This window comes from Melospiza melodia, chromosome 31 (assembly GCF_035770615.1).
Source record: "Melospiza melodia melodia isolate bMelMel2 chromosome 31, bMelMel2.pri, whole genome shotgun sequence".
NCBI classification, from domain to species: domain Eukaryota; kingdom Metazoa; phylum Chordata; class Aves; order Passeriformes; family Passerellidae; genus Melospiza; species Melospiza melodia.
Window position 1 is genome coordinate 155022 of NC_086224.1, and position 14547 is coordinate 169568.

A 14547-nucleotide genomic window follows, 5' to 3' on the forward strand; every position below is an offset into this window, starting at 1 on the left:
CCTTTATTCGCTCACCTTTACCCTCATTTCCCCCAGAGCTGCCCCAGTGCCCCCATTACTCCCTCATTGCCCCCTATTGCCCCCCCAGTGTCCCCCAGTTCTCCCCCAGCGCCCCCAGTCCGCTCCCGGACCTCCCCGCCGCCAGGGGGCGCTGTGTGGGGTGGCGGCCGCTCCGTCCCGCCCCGCACGCGCGGTGCGTTTCCGGGTCGGGGCGGGTGTAAATCGGGCCGCGCCCGCCGCCCCCTCCCAGACCCGCGGCCGCCGCAGTCGGAGCAGCCGCGCCCGCGCCGCCGCCGCCGCCATCCCGCGCGCCCGCCCGCCGCGCTCCCTCCCCGCCTCCCCCCCCCTCCCTCCCGCCCTCCCTCCTCCCGCTCCGCCCGGAGCGCCCTTCGCCCAACGCCGTTACCGGCGCCGACACAGGTAGGCCCGACCCCCTGCCCCCCCCCCCCCCCATCGCCCCCCCACCGCCGCCCCCCGGCCCTCCCCGCGGGCCCCCCGCGCCCCCCCCGGCCGCCATCCGGGTCCGATCCCCCCCGGGCCGGGCTCTCAGCGCGGCCCCCCCGCCGCCCCCCCGCCGGCCGCGCCCTCACGGCGCCCGCGGCCTGCGCGGCCTGTGCGGCCTGTGCGGCCCGCGCGCCCCGCGCCGCCGGCCGGGGGCACAAACGGCCCCGGGGGGCTCGGGGGCCGCCGCTGCCGCCTCCCGCCGCCCCCCCCGGCTCCCACCCCCGCCGCAACCGGGCCGGGGGGGTTCGGGGCGCCGCGTGCGTCACATGGCGCCGCCGCCCCCCGCCCGGGCTGGCTGCGGGGGGGCCCCGAGGGGCGTAGGGAGATTTTTTTTTTTTTTCTTCTACTCCGCTTTTTTGGAGTTTGATTTTTTGATTTTTTTTTTTTTTTTTTTTTTTTTTTTTTTTTTTTTTTTTTTTTTTTTTTGTTCTATGCTAGTAGTTTTTCTTTTCCCGCCTGGGCCCGGTTTTTCCGCCATCCCGCGCTGTTGTTTTCCCCCCGCCGGAGCGGGAAGAGGGCGTACGGACGGGCCCGCGCGGGGCCGCCGCCCCCCCGGGGCATCCGGGAGCTTCCCCCCGGGCCTGCCCGGAGCCGAACGGTGATACCCGGTCTAGAGTGGGTTCGGAGCCCCGGGCCGGTGCCTCCCGACCCGGGATCCCCCTCACCCGCCTTGTGATCGGGCCCCTCCGGGGGCTCCATCGCGACTCGGGGTCGCTCCGGGACAGCCGCTCCGCTCCCCCCGGCCCAGCTCGGAGCCGGGACCCCCGGCCCGGTTCCCCCCCCACGTCCCTCCCGCAGGGCTGAGCTGGCTCCGGTGCCGCGTCCCCGCCTCAGGGACGGGCGCGTTTCAGAACCGCGGCCCCGGCTTTGGGACTCAGCTCCCGGGGACGGCGGGATCCGGCGCGGCGCCGAGCTCGGGGAAGTTTCCCTGCGGAAGGGCCTCACCGGGAGCCCGGCCCGGGCCCGCCTCACCCCCGGCGGGGCCGCTCGGCCCCTTTTGTCCCCGGGACGGGCTCGGGGCCCGTCCTGCCCTCGCCCCGCTGCCGGGGCTGCGATCCCGGGCTCCACTCCCCGGACCGGGTTGGTTGCCGGGGGGAGGCCGGACCGGGCTCATGGAGGCCGCGGCAGAGCCTCCGGTGCCAGCGAGGCAGCGCGGCCCCGGGCCTGCCTCGGCCGTGGTTAAACTTTGATGGGGCACAAGCGGGGGCCGAAATGGGAGTTTATTTACCGGATTCCTATGAAAAGCTCGGCTGAGGCCGGGCGGGCTGTTTTGCAACGCTGCCGACTCAGGTGGTTTGAAACCTGATCGTGCGCTCATGTGGCCTTATCTGGGTCTGAGGGAATCGCCTCGGAACCTGCTCCGAGGGGCCCCGCGCGGGCTCGGGAACGCCGATGCCGTTTATTTTCTCCACAATCCCGGCTGCCCAGAGGGCAAAACCTCCGCGACTGGGGTGCCCGCTCCCATCGGGCAGCTGCAGGAAGACTTGGGCTGGGAAAAGCGTGGGGCTCGCAGGGAGTGGTGGCTTCCCCGGACCTGTAGGGACCACGATTAGTCCTCAGTGCCCCCTCGGCATCCCTGGTTGTGTCCAGGAACCGTTTGTGTCCCCAGTGCTACCGGGGGTCCCCCTGAGGTATTCAGCTGTCCCTCAGAGAAGGCCCTGCAAGGTGTAGGGCTGGGACGAGGCAGGGGCTGAGCAGCACCCTCATGACCCCAAGAGTTGCTGGATCCAGGTGGGATTGGGCCAGTTCAGCACTGAACATTCATAGGAATGGAGCCAAACCACCACGGATCATCCCAACACTTCAGGGGGCGATTTGAGGGTTGAGGCAGCACAGGGAGGCTGGAATCCTGCCTGGACAGGCTGGGGGGATTGGCAGAGCCCCTCAGGTAACAGCCCCCCACTGACGCAGCCCCTCTCCCCCCAGCCGAGGCCCGAGCGCTGCCGCAGCCTGAGCCGACCCCGCGCTGCCCACCATGGACACCGGAGTCATCGAAGGGGGTCTCAATGTCACGCTCACCATCCGGCTACTCATGCACGGCAAGGTTCGTGTCCCCAGCCCCCTGCCTGGAGCCCTGGCCTGGCACAGGGTGGGCTGGGAGCTTCCGTGGGGTCTCCTGGAGCTGCTGTGGGGCCAGGAACGTGCTGCTGGTGTCTGGGCAGATCCTGGGGTGCAGCCAGCAAAGGAAATCATTATTGGGGTGGAGCAGAACGTCTCGATGGGAGTTAAGGTGGGAACAAGATCAGCACAATTGTGATAAACCCCAGTTATCTGAGGGGCAGAGCTCAAGTGCTCCGGAGCTTGTTTTGACTGTGAAAAGAGCTGAGTTTAGGCTTGGGGCTCCAGGAGTTTTTAAAATGCTGACTAACGGTGCTTTTGTTTCCATCCCAGGAGGTGGGAAGCATCATTGGGAAGGTAAGTGAGGAACAAACTCCCCTAGCCCTCCCTTTCCCCTTCTCCCCGTCCCCCTCCCTCCCTGCCTGCCACCGCGGCGCTGACGCCTCTCTCCCTTCTCTGTTCCCTCACAGAAAGGGGAGTCCGTGAAGAAGATGCGTGAGGAGGTGAGTGTGGGGAGCGGGGCAGGATCAGGATGGCGGGGAGCGGGGCAGGATCAGGATGGCGAGGAGCCGGCTCAGGACGGCAGGGAGCGGGGCAGGATGGCGGGCCTGGCGCGGGCTCCGCAGGCAGCGCGGCGGCGGCATGGCGCGGGGAATGCCGGGAGCTGTGGGCAGGCGCGGCAGGAAGCCGAGGAGGAGAAGATGGCTGCCCGAGCCGAGGGAGGGGAGGAGGAGGAGGAGGAGGGAGGGCTCTGTCCCCGGCGGGGGATCCGCAGGAATCCCGGAGCACTGAGGTGGCGTTTGCCTCCCTGCAGAGCGGAGCTCGCATCAACATCTCGGAAGGGAACTGCCCCGAGCGGATCATCACCCTGGCGGGACCCACCAACGCCATCTTCAAAGCTTTTGCGATGATCATTGACAAACTGGAAGAGGTGTGTCCGTGGCCCCCTGCAGTCGCTGCTCTGGTTGTCCTTTCTCTCTGGCAGAGCTGACCCCGGGACAGGCCCCGGGGGCCCAGGGCCGCTGTTCCGCACGGGCAGCCGGCGTCTCCCTGCCTGGCCCCGATCTTTGTCCAGTGCTGTGCTGGGGCAAGGTCCAGGCACTGCTGGAGCTGGGGCCCCACGGGGACTTCCTGCCCACAGTGTGGGGCAGAGCAGGGCTTGGAATCCCCCTGACTCTGCTGGTGCTGGTGTCACTTCCCCCCAGCACACCCCAGGGCTCAACTCCCCCCAGCCCTGCCAAGGAGGAAATGGGGCTGCAGCTGTGTGGGGCTGGAGGAGCTGCATCGTGTCCCTGGTCCTGTAAATCAGTGACTTCCAGGGGAGATTTTGCTGCTACATAACCTGGATCTTGCAGGTGTTAGAGCCTGCTCTCCGAGCTGTGGTGTTGATACTTCTGCATTGGAGGTAGCAGGAGTTGGGAGTGCTCCTCACCTGCTGTGGGGCAGAGCTCTGTGGCTCTCACTCTGCCTCTGGGGGTACAAATTGTATTGCCCTTTAGATTTGGGACACTACTCAGGGAGAAACAAGCCTGTGCTGGCAGCTCTGACCCAAACCCCCCTGCCCTCACTGCAGTGTTAAAGGCTGCAGGGCTTGGAGCTGTTTGTGCCGAATGCAGGGAGCCGGAGTCCTCCACGGGCTCTGCAGCGCTCTGGGCACCGGCCTTGGAGCTGAAGCTTTGCTTTTAGTAGGTCAGTTGAGCCCTGGCCTTGTGCCTCCCCTCCCCCTGCCAGCACATGACCGCTGTAATCGGCGCCGGGATTGTTTTTCCCGGAGCTGCTGCCTTGATCCCTGGTGCAGCGGGAGGCTCCGCACTGACCCTGGAGCCGCGGCGTCCCCGAGCCCCCCTGCCCCGTCCTCGTCCCCCTCCAGCGCCGGTTCCTGCTTGGCTGAGGTGGCACCCGGCCTGGGCCGGTGCCTAAACCCATTTCCAGTGAGGCAGCAGAGTTTGGCTGCTGCTTCCCCAAAATACATCTGTGTTTTTTCTGGGCTGCTGAGGAAGTCCTGGGAAAGCCCCGAGGTCACCTTGGCCTTGGCCACCGGTGCCAGCGTCACCTCCCTGTCCCTGTGCCGGGCACGGCCCCAGCGCGTGCCGTCCCAGCGGGGCCGAGCCCTCAACACCTCCTCTTCCTCGCAGGACATCAGCAGCTCCATGACCAACAGCACAGCTGCCAGCCGGCCCCCGGTCACCCTCCGGCTCGTGGTGCCCGCCAGCCAGTGCGGGTCCCTCATTGGCAAAGGAGGCTGCAAGATCAAGGAGATCCGAGAGGTGCGTGCTGCCCAGCCCGGGGGACCCACAGGGGGTTCAGGTGGCCCCAAGGACAAATCCCTGTGTTGTCCCTGCCCTAGGGATGTGGCATCACTGGCAGGTTTTGGTGCTGCCTGTATTTTAGTGCTTGGCACACTGAGACTCAGGCCAGACCCTTCTCTGCCCGCTGCTGTCTCTCACAGCCTGGGTTCCTGCTCCCCCCTTTCCATGGCTCTTGATTGCCCTCTCCCCAGCCTTTCCCAGATTTTGGAGAGGGAGATGGGCTCCGGGCCAGCACTGCCCTTGGCCATGCCATTTAGCACTGGGTGCTCTTGGATTAACTCTGCTGGCATGGAGACTGGCTTGGCTTGGGTTACAGGGACAGGCTGAGGCCAGGTCCCCCTCTGCTGCCTCAGGCTCCTGGTGACCGAATTGTATCCAGCTGGGATTAAAGGACTTTATTTTGGGGGACAGGAGGAGCTGGGGGGGCAGGTTTGGCTCTGTATAACCATGCACGGCGTTCATCGCTGAGGTCTCAGCCCTGCCCAGGGTCTGACGGGCTATTTTTACCCCTCGACTTGGCAGAGCACGGGGGCACAGGTCCAGGTGGCAGGGGACATGCTGCCCAACTCGACTGAGCGAGCCATCACCATCGCTGGGATCCCACAGTCCATCATCGAGTGCGTCAAACAGATCTGCGTCGTCATGCTTGAGGTAGGGCCCCTCCCTGGGCCCGTGCCCGGGGACTCGGGTGCTGCAGGGGATCCCGCTGCCCTTGGAGGGGTGGAAGTGCTGAGGAGGGACAAGAAAGGAGCTGCTGGGGGATAAAGGGATAGCTGGGGATTACAGCCTCATCCAGGTGAGGCTTGGAGCGGCTTAAAGCCAGGGTCGAGCAGGGCCTCGAGAGCAGCTCATGGTGTCACCCACGGCCCTGCCGTGCTGCTGGGTGTCCTCCCTCGGCCCTGTGCCCAGGGTGAGGAACAAGTCGCGCTGCCCTGGCTCACCAGAGGGCCAGCTGGAAGTGCAGAGCAGGACCCCGGGGCTGTGGGGAGGGGGCTGTCGGTGCCAGCGGCCTCGGTGTCTGACCTGTCCTCCCTGCCTGTCACAGTCTCCCCCGAAGGGTGTCACCATCCCGTACCGACCCAAGCCATCCAGCTCTCCCGTCATCTTTGCAGGCGGCCAGGTAAGGCCTCTCCTCTGCTCCTGGGGTGCGGGGTGGGCAGGGAGGGCGGGCAGGGTCGTTGCGAGCTGCCAGCGCGCCCCGGCCGCTCCGCGTGCCCGTCACCCACGCTGTGCCCTCGGCCCCTCCCCTGCTGAGGGACGGCAGCAGGGAACGGAAAACAAACGGCTGATTTGGGAGGAGAGGGTGCTGGAAAACACTCCTGGAATTTACCAGCCAAAAAAAAAATCGGTTTGGCAGCGTGGTGGCGGCAGTGGGGGTTTGAACGGGGCCGAGCTGCCTAACCCAGGCTCTGCCCCCTGCCTCGGGCTGGCTCCAAGGACTCGCTGTGACCTCTGTGGGTGACTGGCCCGGAGGCTGGCGGTTCTCTGCTCTCTGCCACTGGTTCTCGGGGTGCAAAGGCTCAGCCTGTGCTGTGGGTAGGGTTGGGGTGCGCAAAGGCTTCGTCTCTCAGGAGGGGAGGGTGCCAGATAGGAGTAGTGCCAGGTGACTGGGCTTTAGTCCCTCCTGCGCTGAGCTGGGCAGTGGCCCGAGCCCTGCCCCGAGCCACCTTACGGGGGACAGGTGTCCCTTGGGATCCTGTCCCGCTGTAATGGGCCCGGGTGCGGGTCAGCTGCTCCCACCCTGCGCCCCCGGGGCTGCCCCAACGCTCGGAGAGACCATGGCGACAACGCATCCGCTGCCTTCCTGCTGCCAGGGACGCCCCTCGGGGTGGGCAGGGCCTGGCTTTGTCAGTGGGGGCCTCAGTAGGCAGGGAAGGGCTGTAGCTGCCGCCGGCCTCCCCGAGAGCCAGGCCTGACTCTGCTCTGCCCCCTCCCAGCCCCGCCACGCTTGTCGTGGGGACGGACCTGCCGCCGTCCCCTTCCTCCCCGCCCCTGCCCCGCTCCCTGCCTCTTCCTCCCCACCTGAACCCGGTCAGCCCCCCCTCCCGCCTCCCCGACAGCTTCTCCCGCCGCTCTGCTCCCGGGGCAGCGCAAGGCCCACCGGGGCGGGAGCCGGCCGCCTTCCCCGTTAGAGCAGTGAGGAGCAGGCTTCCACAGCCACGCATCTCTTCCCTCCCCTTGCCCCTCTTCTCCCCTTCCTTCCTTCTTTCCGCCCCCGGCCCCGGCCCAGGCCCGCAGCAGCCCCCGGGCCCCGCTCCCGGTGGGCCTTGCGCTCTCTGTCTGCAGCTCAGAGTCACGCGTAGAGCAGGGCGAGCCCTCGATCAGCACTGAGCTAATGTGGATGTTGAGTTTGGTGTTAGCGAAAGGTTTCGGATTGACAGCCCTGGAGACTGAAGTCCTCTAATTTATCCACAGGACAGGTACAGCAGCGGCAGTGCGAGCTACCCCCACACCGCCCCATCCATGTGCCTCAACTCTGACTTGGAGGGACCACCTCAGGAGGTGAGAGGGGAGTTCAGTCTCCACGGCCCGTTCAATCCTTGGCCTCTCTGAGACTGCCAACAAGGGTGGCATCCCTGTCCCCGTCCCCCAAAACCGACAACGGTGGCTTTTTGTGCTGTGGACTCCTGTCCACTGGGAACTGGACTCTGAGCCCACCAACCTCTCCTCACGCAGGCCACCCGGCAGCCACTGCATGGCAACGAACTTGGGCCAATTCCAGCCTGGGCTGCAGTTCTTCCGGTGACCTGGAAGTGAGGCTGTGTACCCCCCTCTCCCCCTCCTCTCCCACCCGCCCCCACCTGCCCGGCCCCCCCAGACCTCCCCGAACCTTAGCCAGCCAGGCCCCAGCCAGTGCCTCGCCCTTCCTGGGTAGCTTCAGGAGGAGTCTGCAGTGTGTGGCTGTCCCCTGTAACCTGGGGACACGGAGTTGTGGCAGGTCAGGCCCTCGCCTCGTTCCCCTCCGAGCACTGGGCCGTGTGAGCAGTGGTAGCCAGCGCCAGCACTGACCTGTAGCTTGCCCGGCGACGTTGTCCTAGGCGTGTGGAGTGACGAGAGGACTCGGAACGGGGCAAAACTTTTTTTTTGGGGATGGGAGGGGAGGCGGGGGAGCTGCCGGGCCGGGGCAGAGAGGGGCCAGGAGCAGCAGCAGGGCCGGCGGGGGCGTTGGATCCTCCCTGCCTGCGCGGGGGCGCAGGGATAGCAGCATTGTCGGACTCACCACACCATAACATCTTCATCAAGATCCCAGCCGTTCTCTTGTTGGTTTTTTATTTTTTTCCTTTTTTTTTTTTTTTTTTTTTTTCCTTATTTTTTGTCTGCCACCTTTTTTTTTGGGGGGGGGACGGCACCGATTCTGCCCACCCCCTCCCCGTACCCGCCACGTCAGGCCAATTCGAGTAACCGCCAGCCTAGAAACTGCTTGTGACAGCATTTATCCGTCCCCGCCTCTCCTGCCCCACTTCCCTCGCCCCGGAGAACTCTCCACCTTGGCTCTCTGACTTCCTGGCTAGTTGAAATCTGTCTGTCCCTGGGTGGCTGTCCGATGGTTGTTAATAGGACTGTTTTCCTCCTTTTGTAGGCCTATACCATTCAAGGACAGTATGCCATTCCACAGCCAGATGTAAGTTTTTATTTACAACTTCTTGTCTTGAAATCCACCCTTTTCCTCCCCCACCTTCCAAAAAATTTTCTCCGTGCTTTCTCCACTCGAGCTGGCTCAGCTTGGGGCTGAATACTCGATCTGATCTGAGCTCCCCAGAACCTCCCCCCCTCCAAAAAAAAACACTCACCCCCCTCAGCTGGCCCTCCTGCAGCCAGCTCCATCCGGCGTCAGATCTCTCCTTGGATCCTCCCCCACTCCTCTCTGGCACTTCCCTCCTCCTTATATTATATTATATTATATTATATTTTTTTTCCAAACCCACCTCTCCCTGGCTTGGCATTTCACACCAGCTCTGGCTTTTCCTTTGCCCCCCCGCCCCCCCCTCAATTTGGCACGAGAACGCCCCCCCCAGCCAGCACACGGTGGCTGTGTCACCGCGGTGGCTCTCCCGGGGCAGGGGACAGCTGGCCCGGCGGGCGGGCGCAGGTGGCAGTCGGGGAGGGGGGCTGGCCCCGGCCCAGCCCGGGAGCGGAGGGGCCATCCCGGCAGCGGCCGGCGCCGTCGGACACCTCCATCCTCTGGCACCCATCCTCATCCCGTAGGGGCTGCTCTCTGCTCCTGGCACCCGTAGGGCAGCGAGGGGGGTCTGGCGCGGGGGTCGGGGGCTCCGCGGCGGCCGGGCTGGCGCGGCAGAGCCGAGCGTGCTCCGTGCCCGGGCCCTGCGCTCCCCGCCGTGCCACGGGCACCTGCTCCCTCCTCCCGCTCCTCTCTGCTTCTGTTCCTGCGCTGCTCCAGCCCTTGCTGCACTGGGGGGTGGGCACAGCCCCCAGCCCGCAGGGGCCGGGCCGGAGGGGCCGGGGCGGGCGCGGGGCCGCGTCCGTGCGGGTGCGCGCGGCGAGTGCTGCCCCCGGCCCCGGGAAATGGCTAACGCCAGCCTCTCTCTCTCTCTCTCTTTCTCCCTCTCCCTGTCTTCCCCTGTCCCTCCTTTAGCTGACCAAGCTGCACCAGTTGGCAATGCAACAGTCACACTTTCCAATGTCTCATGGCAACACTGGATTCAGTGGTATGGAAACTCCTCCTCTCCGTGTGCGTTCGCGCGCGGCCGCAGCCCAGCCCCGCGTGGGGCCGAGCTCACACAAACCTAACCCCAAACGCTGCCCGGGCCCGGCCAGGTAACCTCTGCTCTTGGGACGTGTCTGGGGCCGCAGGGACAGGGCTCTGTCCGTCCGTCCGTCCATCCGCCCACCCACGCTGCTGCCCTCCCTCCCTCCCTGCCTGGTGCCCGCAGCACCCGCTCTCTCCCCTCCGGCTGCTCCAGGCCCACTGCAGGCCGCTGCTGGCTGTACCAAATTCACTGCAGATTTGCTAAAATGGCTGGAAAAAAACCAAGCCACCTAAAAAAAAAAAAAAAAAAAATGAAAATCAAAATTACCCATTTGGGGCTCTAAACTAAACTTGAGACAGCCAAACTCATTGTGACTTGTATCTTAACAGGCGTTGACTCCAGCTCTGCAGAGGTGAAAGGCTATTGGGGTAATGATCCAAACACACCATCTGTAGTTACTCTGTTGTGTATTGATGCTGCCCGGGGTCTCATTCTCCCTGATAGATGCTGCCCGGATGGGGGGAAGGAAAGGGGGTTGAGGGGAGCCCAGAAGGGCTGGAGGTGCAGCCTGGCTCAGCTGCCTGGGCCCTGGAGCACAGCTGGATAGTGGAGAGCAGCAGGACTGGGTGGAGGCTCGGCTGTCCCAGCGAGCCGTGGGCCCCGAGCTGTGACCCCCACACCCAAAAACCACACAGAGGGGAGCAGCCCCTGGCCCAGGAGGTGCTGGAGCTGCCCCAGGAGTCGAGCCCTGGGTGTTGTCCCCCTGCCACAACCCCGGTGTGAGGGTTCGAGGCCACCACCGCTGCTCCCTCTGACAGGGAGCGAGCTGGGGAAGGGGGGAGAGCTGGAAAAGTGTGTTCAGAACGCCCCAGGCACACGAGCTCAGCCCCGTGAGGGGTGTGAGCAGCCTCCCAGCCAGTGCCTGCCTTAGCACAGCCCTGCAGGGCGGCAGGGAGGAGGAGGAGGATGAGGGGAGCTGTGGCCTTTGGAAGCTGGGCCCGGAGTGGGAGTGGGGGCGAGTGCCCGGTGGAGCCCCCCGGTGCCAGCCCCTGCTCTGGGGCTGTCCCGCCGTGACGGAGGGGGCGCAGGGAGAGCCCTGGGGTGCCGGAGGGAGGCAGGGCCGGGGAGCAGCGGGGGCTGCAGAGCCCTCCCAGCCTGCTGTGCCCCCGCCGGCTCGGAGCCCTCCCAGGCACCTGACCCTGGCAGCACTTGGGGTGCTGCACCCCCCGGCCGCCCCCGCCTCACCTGGGCCCCTCTCTCTGTCTCCGAGCAGGTTTGGATGCCTCTGCCCAAACCACCTCCCATGAACTCACCATTCCAAACGATGTGAGTATCCCGGGCCTTGCGCTGGGGGGTGGCTGCCCCCAGGCTCTGTCCCCTCTCAGGGGCCCTGGGCTCACTGTCCGTGCCTTTGAGGCTGTGCTGGGCTCGTGGCTGCGTCCCAAACCCCCTCCTCAGGCTGCTCTGGCTGCCGCCACGTCCCTTGTCCCCATTCCAGTGATCTTCAAGGCAAAAAAGCCTTTTTTCAATCCCTTAACTCCCTCTTTTCCAACTCACACCCCATTCCCAGGAATCCCATAATCCTGGAGCTGTCGAGGTTGGAGGAGGCCTTCAAGGCCACCCAGTCCAGCTGTCCCCCACCACTGACCTGTGTCCCCAAGGTCATGTCCCCATGTCCCCAAGGGGATGTCCCCAGGGGCCACATCCTCACCATTCCTTTTGGACACCTCCAAGGACGGTGTCGTGCCCCCCTGCCCTGGGCGGCCTGTGGGGCCGGGACAGCCCTTTCCCGGCAGGAGTTTGCCCAGTGTCCCCCCGGAGGTGGCAGGGCAGGATGAGGCCGAGCTGACCCGGTTTGCTGTCCCTCCCCAGCTGATTGGCTGCATCATCGGGCGTCAGGGCGCCAAGATCAACGAGATCCGCCAGATGTCCGGGGCTCAGATCAAGATTGCCAACCCCGTGGAAGGCTCTACTGACAGGCAGGTGACCATAACTGGATCTGCAGCGAGCATCAGCCTGGCCCAGTATCTAATCAATGTCAGGTGAGTCCCGCTGCTCTTGCCGTGCCCTCCCTCCCTCCCTGCCCGTGCCCCGCATGAGGGCAACGCCTCTCCCTCCCTGTCCCCTGCCCTGCCTGCTGTCCCCTCCCCGCTCCCCCAGGGGTGCTGCAGGGTGAGGAAGGGGCTGGGGGGAGCCTGGCTCTGCTGTGCCACCCTCAGGGGTGCCCGGAGGGGCTGCCCAGCCCTGTCCCTGCCGCCGTCCCAGAGCTGCTGGTGCTGCTGGCAGCGCCTGCTCCGCTCTGGGCTGTCCTGTTGGTGTCCCCTGTCCCTGCTCCCTGCCCGGAGCTGGCAGTGGCATCTCCCGCCTGTTGGGCTTGGGGCTCCCTGGGCTGTGTCCCTGCTCCCTCAGCAGCAGCTGCTGCTGGAGGTTCCTCTGCACTGTGGCTCCTTCCTGGGGGATCCTCTGGGGGGTGTGGGGGTCCCGTGTGCAGCTGGGCCAGGCCTGGCAGCGCCTTCCCTTCCTCCCTCCCTCCTTCCCTCCCTCCTCCTCCTCCCCAGCTCGGCTCCTGCGCCGTTTTCGCTGTTTGTCCTGTGCTTTTTTTTCGCATTTTGTGCTGTTCCTTCCCTCCCACCCACACCCGTGTTTTGTTTTTTTTTTTTTTCCTTTTTTATTTTTCTTTTTTTTCTTTTTTTTTGTTGTTGTTTTTCCTTTTCTCCTCTGTTACAGTTTAGAAAGCGCTAAACCCTCCTCCCAGGCAGCCTCCGTCACGATCCCTGACCACCTCAGCATCAACCTCTCTCAACCCTCCACCCCTTCTTCTTCTTCCTCCTCCACCACCACCCCCTCGCTCGCCACCGCGGGGGCCTCCGACGCGCCCTCCAGCCTCCCCAACCCTCTTCCGACCGCCCCTTGTGTCTCCAGTCTGCTTGGCATGAAACCTGTCCCTCTCCTGGCGCTAAATGTCGTGTCTGCGGCCAAAGGCGCCGCGGCGCCCGCCGTGCCCTGTGTCACTAACAAACTCAAAGCCGAGAAGCAAAGGTTTTCCCCGTACTGAGCCTGCTCCAGGGGGTGGCAGCACCAGGACCCCGGAGAGGAGACTTGGAACAACAGTTTTTTCCTCTTTTTTCTTTTTTTTTTTTTTTTTTTAATTCTTTTTGGGGTTTTTTTAGTTTTCCTTTGTACCGAGCTCGCGCTGCTGTGGCAGCAGCAGAGCTGTTCTTGCCGGCCGAGAGACTGTGTCCCCTTGTCCTGTGAGCGGTCACAACTCCTTCTCTGCCTGCCTCCAGTTGTTGCTTGTTATTTTTTAATTTTTTTTTTTTTTCCATTTCTCCTCCTTTTCCCATTTTTTCTTTTTTGAGTAGTTTGGGTGCAGCTGTGGGGTTTGGGGTGGGATAGGGGGTGGAGGGAGGGAAGGGACTCTGTGATTTTTTTGGGGAGGGGGAACTGCATCCCCGGTGCCCTGGGGGCCTCACCTGTCCTCTCTTAACTGTCTGTACCTGTAATAAAGTTGCCACGGTGAGAATCTGCTCTGGTAGATGTGTGCCGCAGCGGGGCCCGGCCCGGGGGTCCCCTCTGCCCGCCCGGGGGTCTCCACCCCCACCCACGCCCCCATTAAAGCTCAGCGCGGGCCGAGCCCACGGCAGGGCTGGGGGGTGGGCTGCCCCGGGGGTCCCTGCTGGCCCAGGGACCCTGCGCAGTGTCTGTGTGTCCCCTGCACCCCCGCCCGCCCGCCCGGGGGTCCCTGCACCCCCTCCTGTGCTGCCTCCTCCCTGCCCCGCCCGGGGGGTCCCGTGGATCTCCCCCTCCCCAGCCCTCGCAGCAGAGCCCACCACGCTCAGCCCAGACCCCCAGACCATTCCAGGGCGGGGGGCTCCTCCCTTCCCCGGCTGCTTCTGCAACCCCCCCGAGGGGGGTCCCCGTGGGGCCCCTCCTGCCCCCCGAGGGCGTCCCTCCCGCCCCGTCTCGGCGCTGGGGGGTCCCTCTGACGCCCTTTTCTCGTTGCAGGCTCTCCTCGGAGACCGGGGGCATGGGCAGCAGTTAGGGGGGCCCCGGACCCCCCCGCCTCGCCATCCATCTGCGGCCCCTTAGCACCGACCCAGGTTTTAAACTAGTTTGTACATTTTCGGTTCCTCCAGCCTCGCGCCACTCACCAGGTTCAGTTTGTTTCGATTTTTTTTGTTTTTTCGTTTTTGTTCTGTTTTTCGGGGTTATAATTTTTTTTCCCCCTTCTCAAATTAAAAGCATTTTAATTCCTTCGTTCAGCTCTTAAAATTGCTGAACCCCAAATCTTAGTTTTATAAAGCTTTTCTCTCTCCTCTCCCCACCCCCCCGGCACCTTCTCCCCTCCTTTCCCCGTTTTTTCGGCTCATGAAGTTTCTGTTTTTGTCATGACATGTAAGAGTGGAAGAAAAACGAAAAAAAAGCAAAAAAAAAAACAAAAACAAAAAAAAAAAACATTTCAGTTTAGTTCTGTAACGTCAGGAAATTTTTCAAAAAAAAAAACTGAATAAAAAGATGGACTGGAGCTTTTCCTTGTGAATAGAACCTGCAGGATATTTTGGTTAATGGATCTGCCTGTCTCAGTCTTTATTTGAAATCCCCCTGGCTCTTCCCAGTGCTCCCAGTATGGTCCAGTTTGGTTCTGGAGAGGGACGAACCACCCCAGCTGGTGTTTGGGATCCTTCCCGAGGGTGGAGGACCAACCCAGTGCTCCCAGTATGGCCCAGTTGGGTCTTGGAGTCCCACTGGACTGGGGCGAACCAGTCCTGGCGAGGGAGCTCTGCCCCTCCAGATGAATTTTTGGGGGATCTTTCCCATTTCCCTCCAGACTGGTTTGAAATGGGAACCTGCTGTTGGTTCTGTTCCCTCTCTGCTCTTCCCCCCAAGTCCCCTGGCACCTCCAGGAGTGACAAACCCCCCTCCCCATTTTCCCCAGTCTGAACTGGGGCAGCTCCAGTAGGGCCTGC

At 63.9% G+C, this 14547-nt stretch overlaps 1 protein-coding gene across 9 annotated transcripts; it reads left to right on the forward strand.

Annotated features, from left to right (window-relative positions):
• The first annotated feature begins 344 nt into the window (after positions 1-344).
• On the forward strand, positions 345-14150 carry PCBP2 (poly(rC) binding protein 2). Of its 9 annotated transcripts, none has more exons than XM_063179344.1 (16): positions 345-420; positions 2431-2548; positions 2896-2919; positions 3033-3065; positions 3377-3493; positions 4698-4829; positions 5394-5522; positions 5917-5991; positions 7287-7373; positions 7548-7613; positions 8452-8493; positions 9466-9538; positions 9970-10008; positions 10854-10906; positions 11453-11622; positions 13586-14150. In XM_063179344.1, the coding sequence occupies exons 2-16, from the start codon at positions 2480-2482 to the stop codon at positions 13620-13622; spliced, it is 1146 nt and encodes a 381-aa protein (XP_063035414.1). In that variant the 5' UTR covers positions 345-420; positions 2431-2479; the 3' UTR covers positions 13623-14150. The 9 variants fall into 9 exon arrangements, with proteins under 9 accessions (XP_063035414.1, XP_063035408.1, XP_063035409.1 ...); XM_063179338.1 differs by lacking the exon at positions 13586-14150 and adding an exon at positions 12308-12955; XM_063179339.1 differs by lacking the exons at positions 9970-10008; positions 13586-14150 and adding an exon at positions 12308-12955.
• The last annotated feature ends 397 nt before the right edge of the window (positions 14151-14547 follow it).

Coding starts and splice junctions, on each gene's coding strand:
- PCBP2 (XM_063179338.1), top strand. CDS start 2,480: ATGGACACCGGAGTCATCGAAGGGGGTCTCAATGTCACGCTCACCATC. Junction 9,539..9,969: donor TGGCAACACTGGATTCAGTG/GTATGGAAACTC, acceptor GTATCTTAACAG/GCGTTGACTCCAGCTCTGCA. Junction 10,009..10,853: donor AGAGGTGAAAGGCTATTGGG/GTAATGATCCAA, acceptor GTCTCCGAGCAG/GTTTGGATGCCTCTGCCCAA.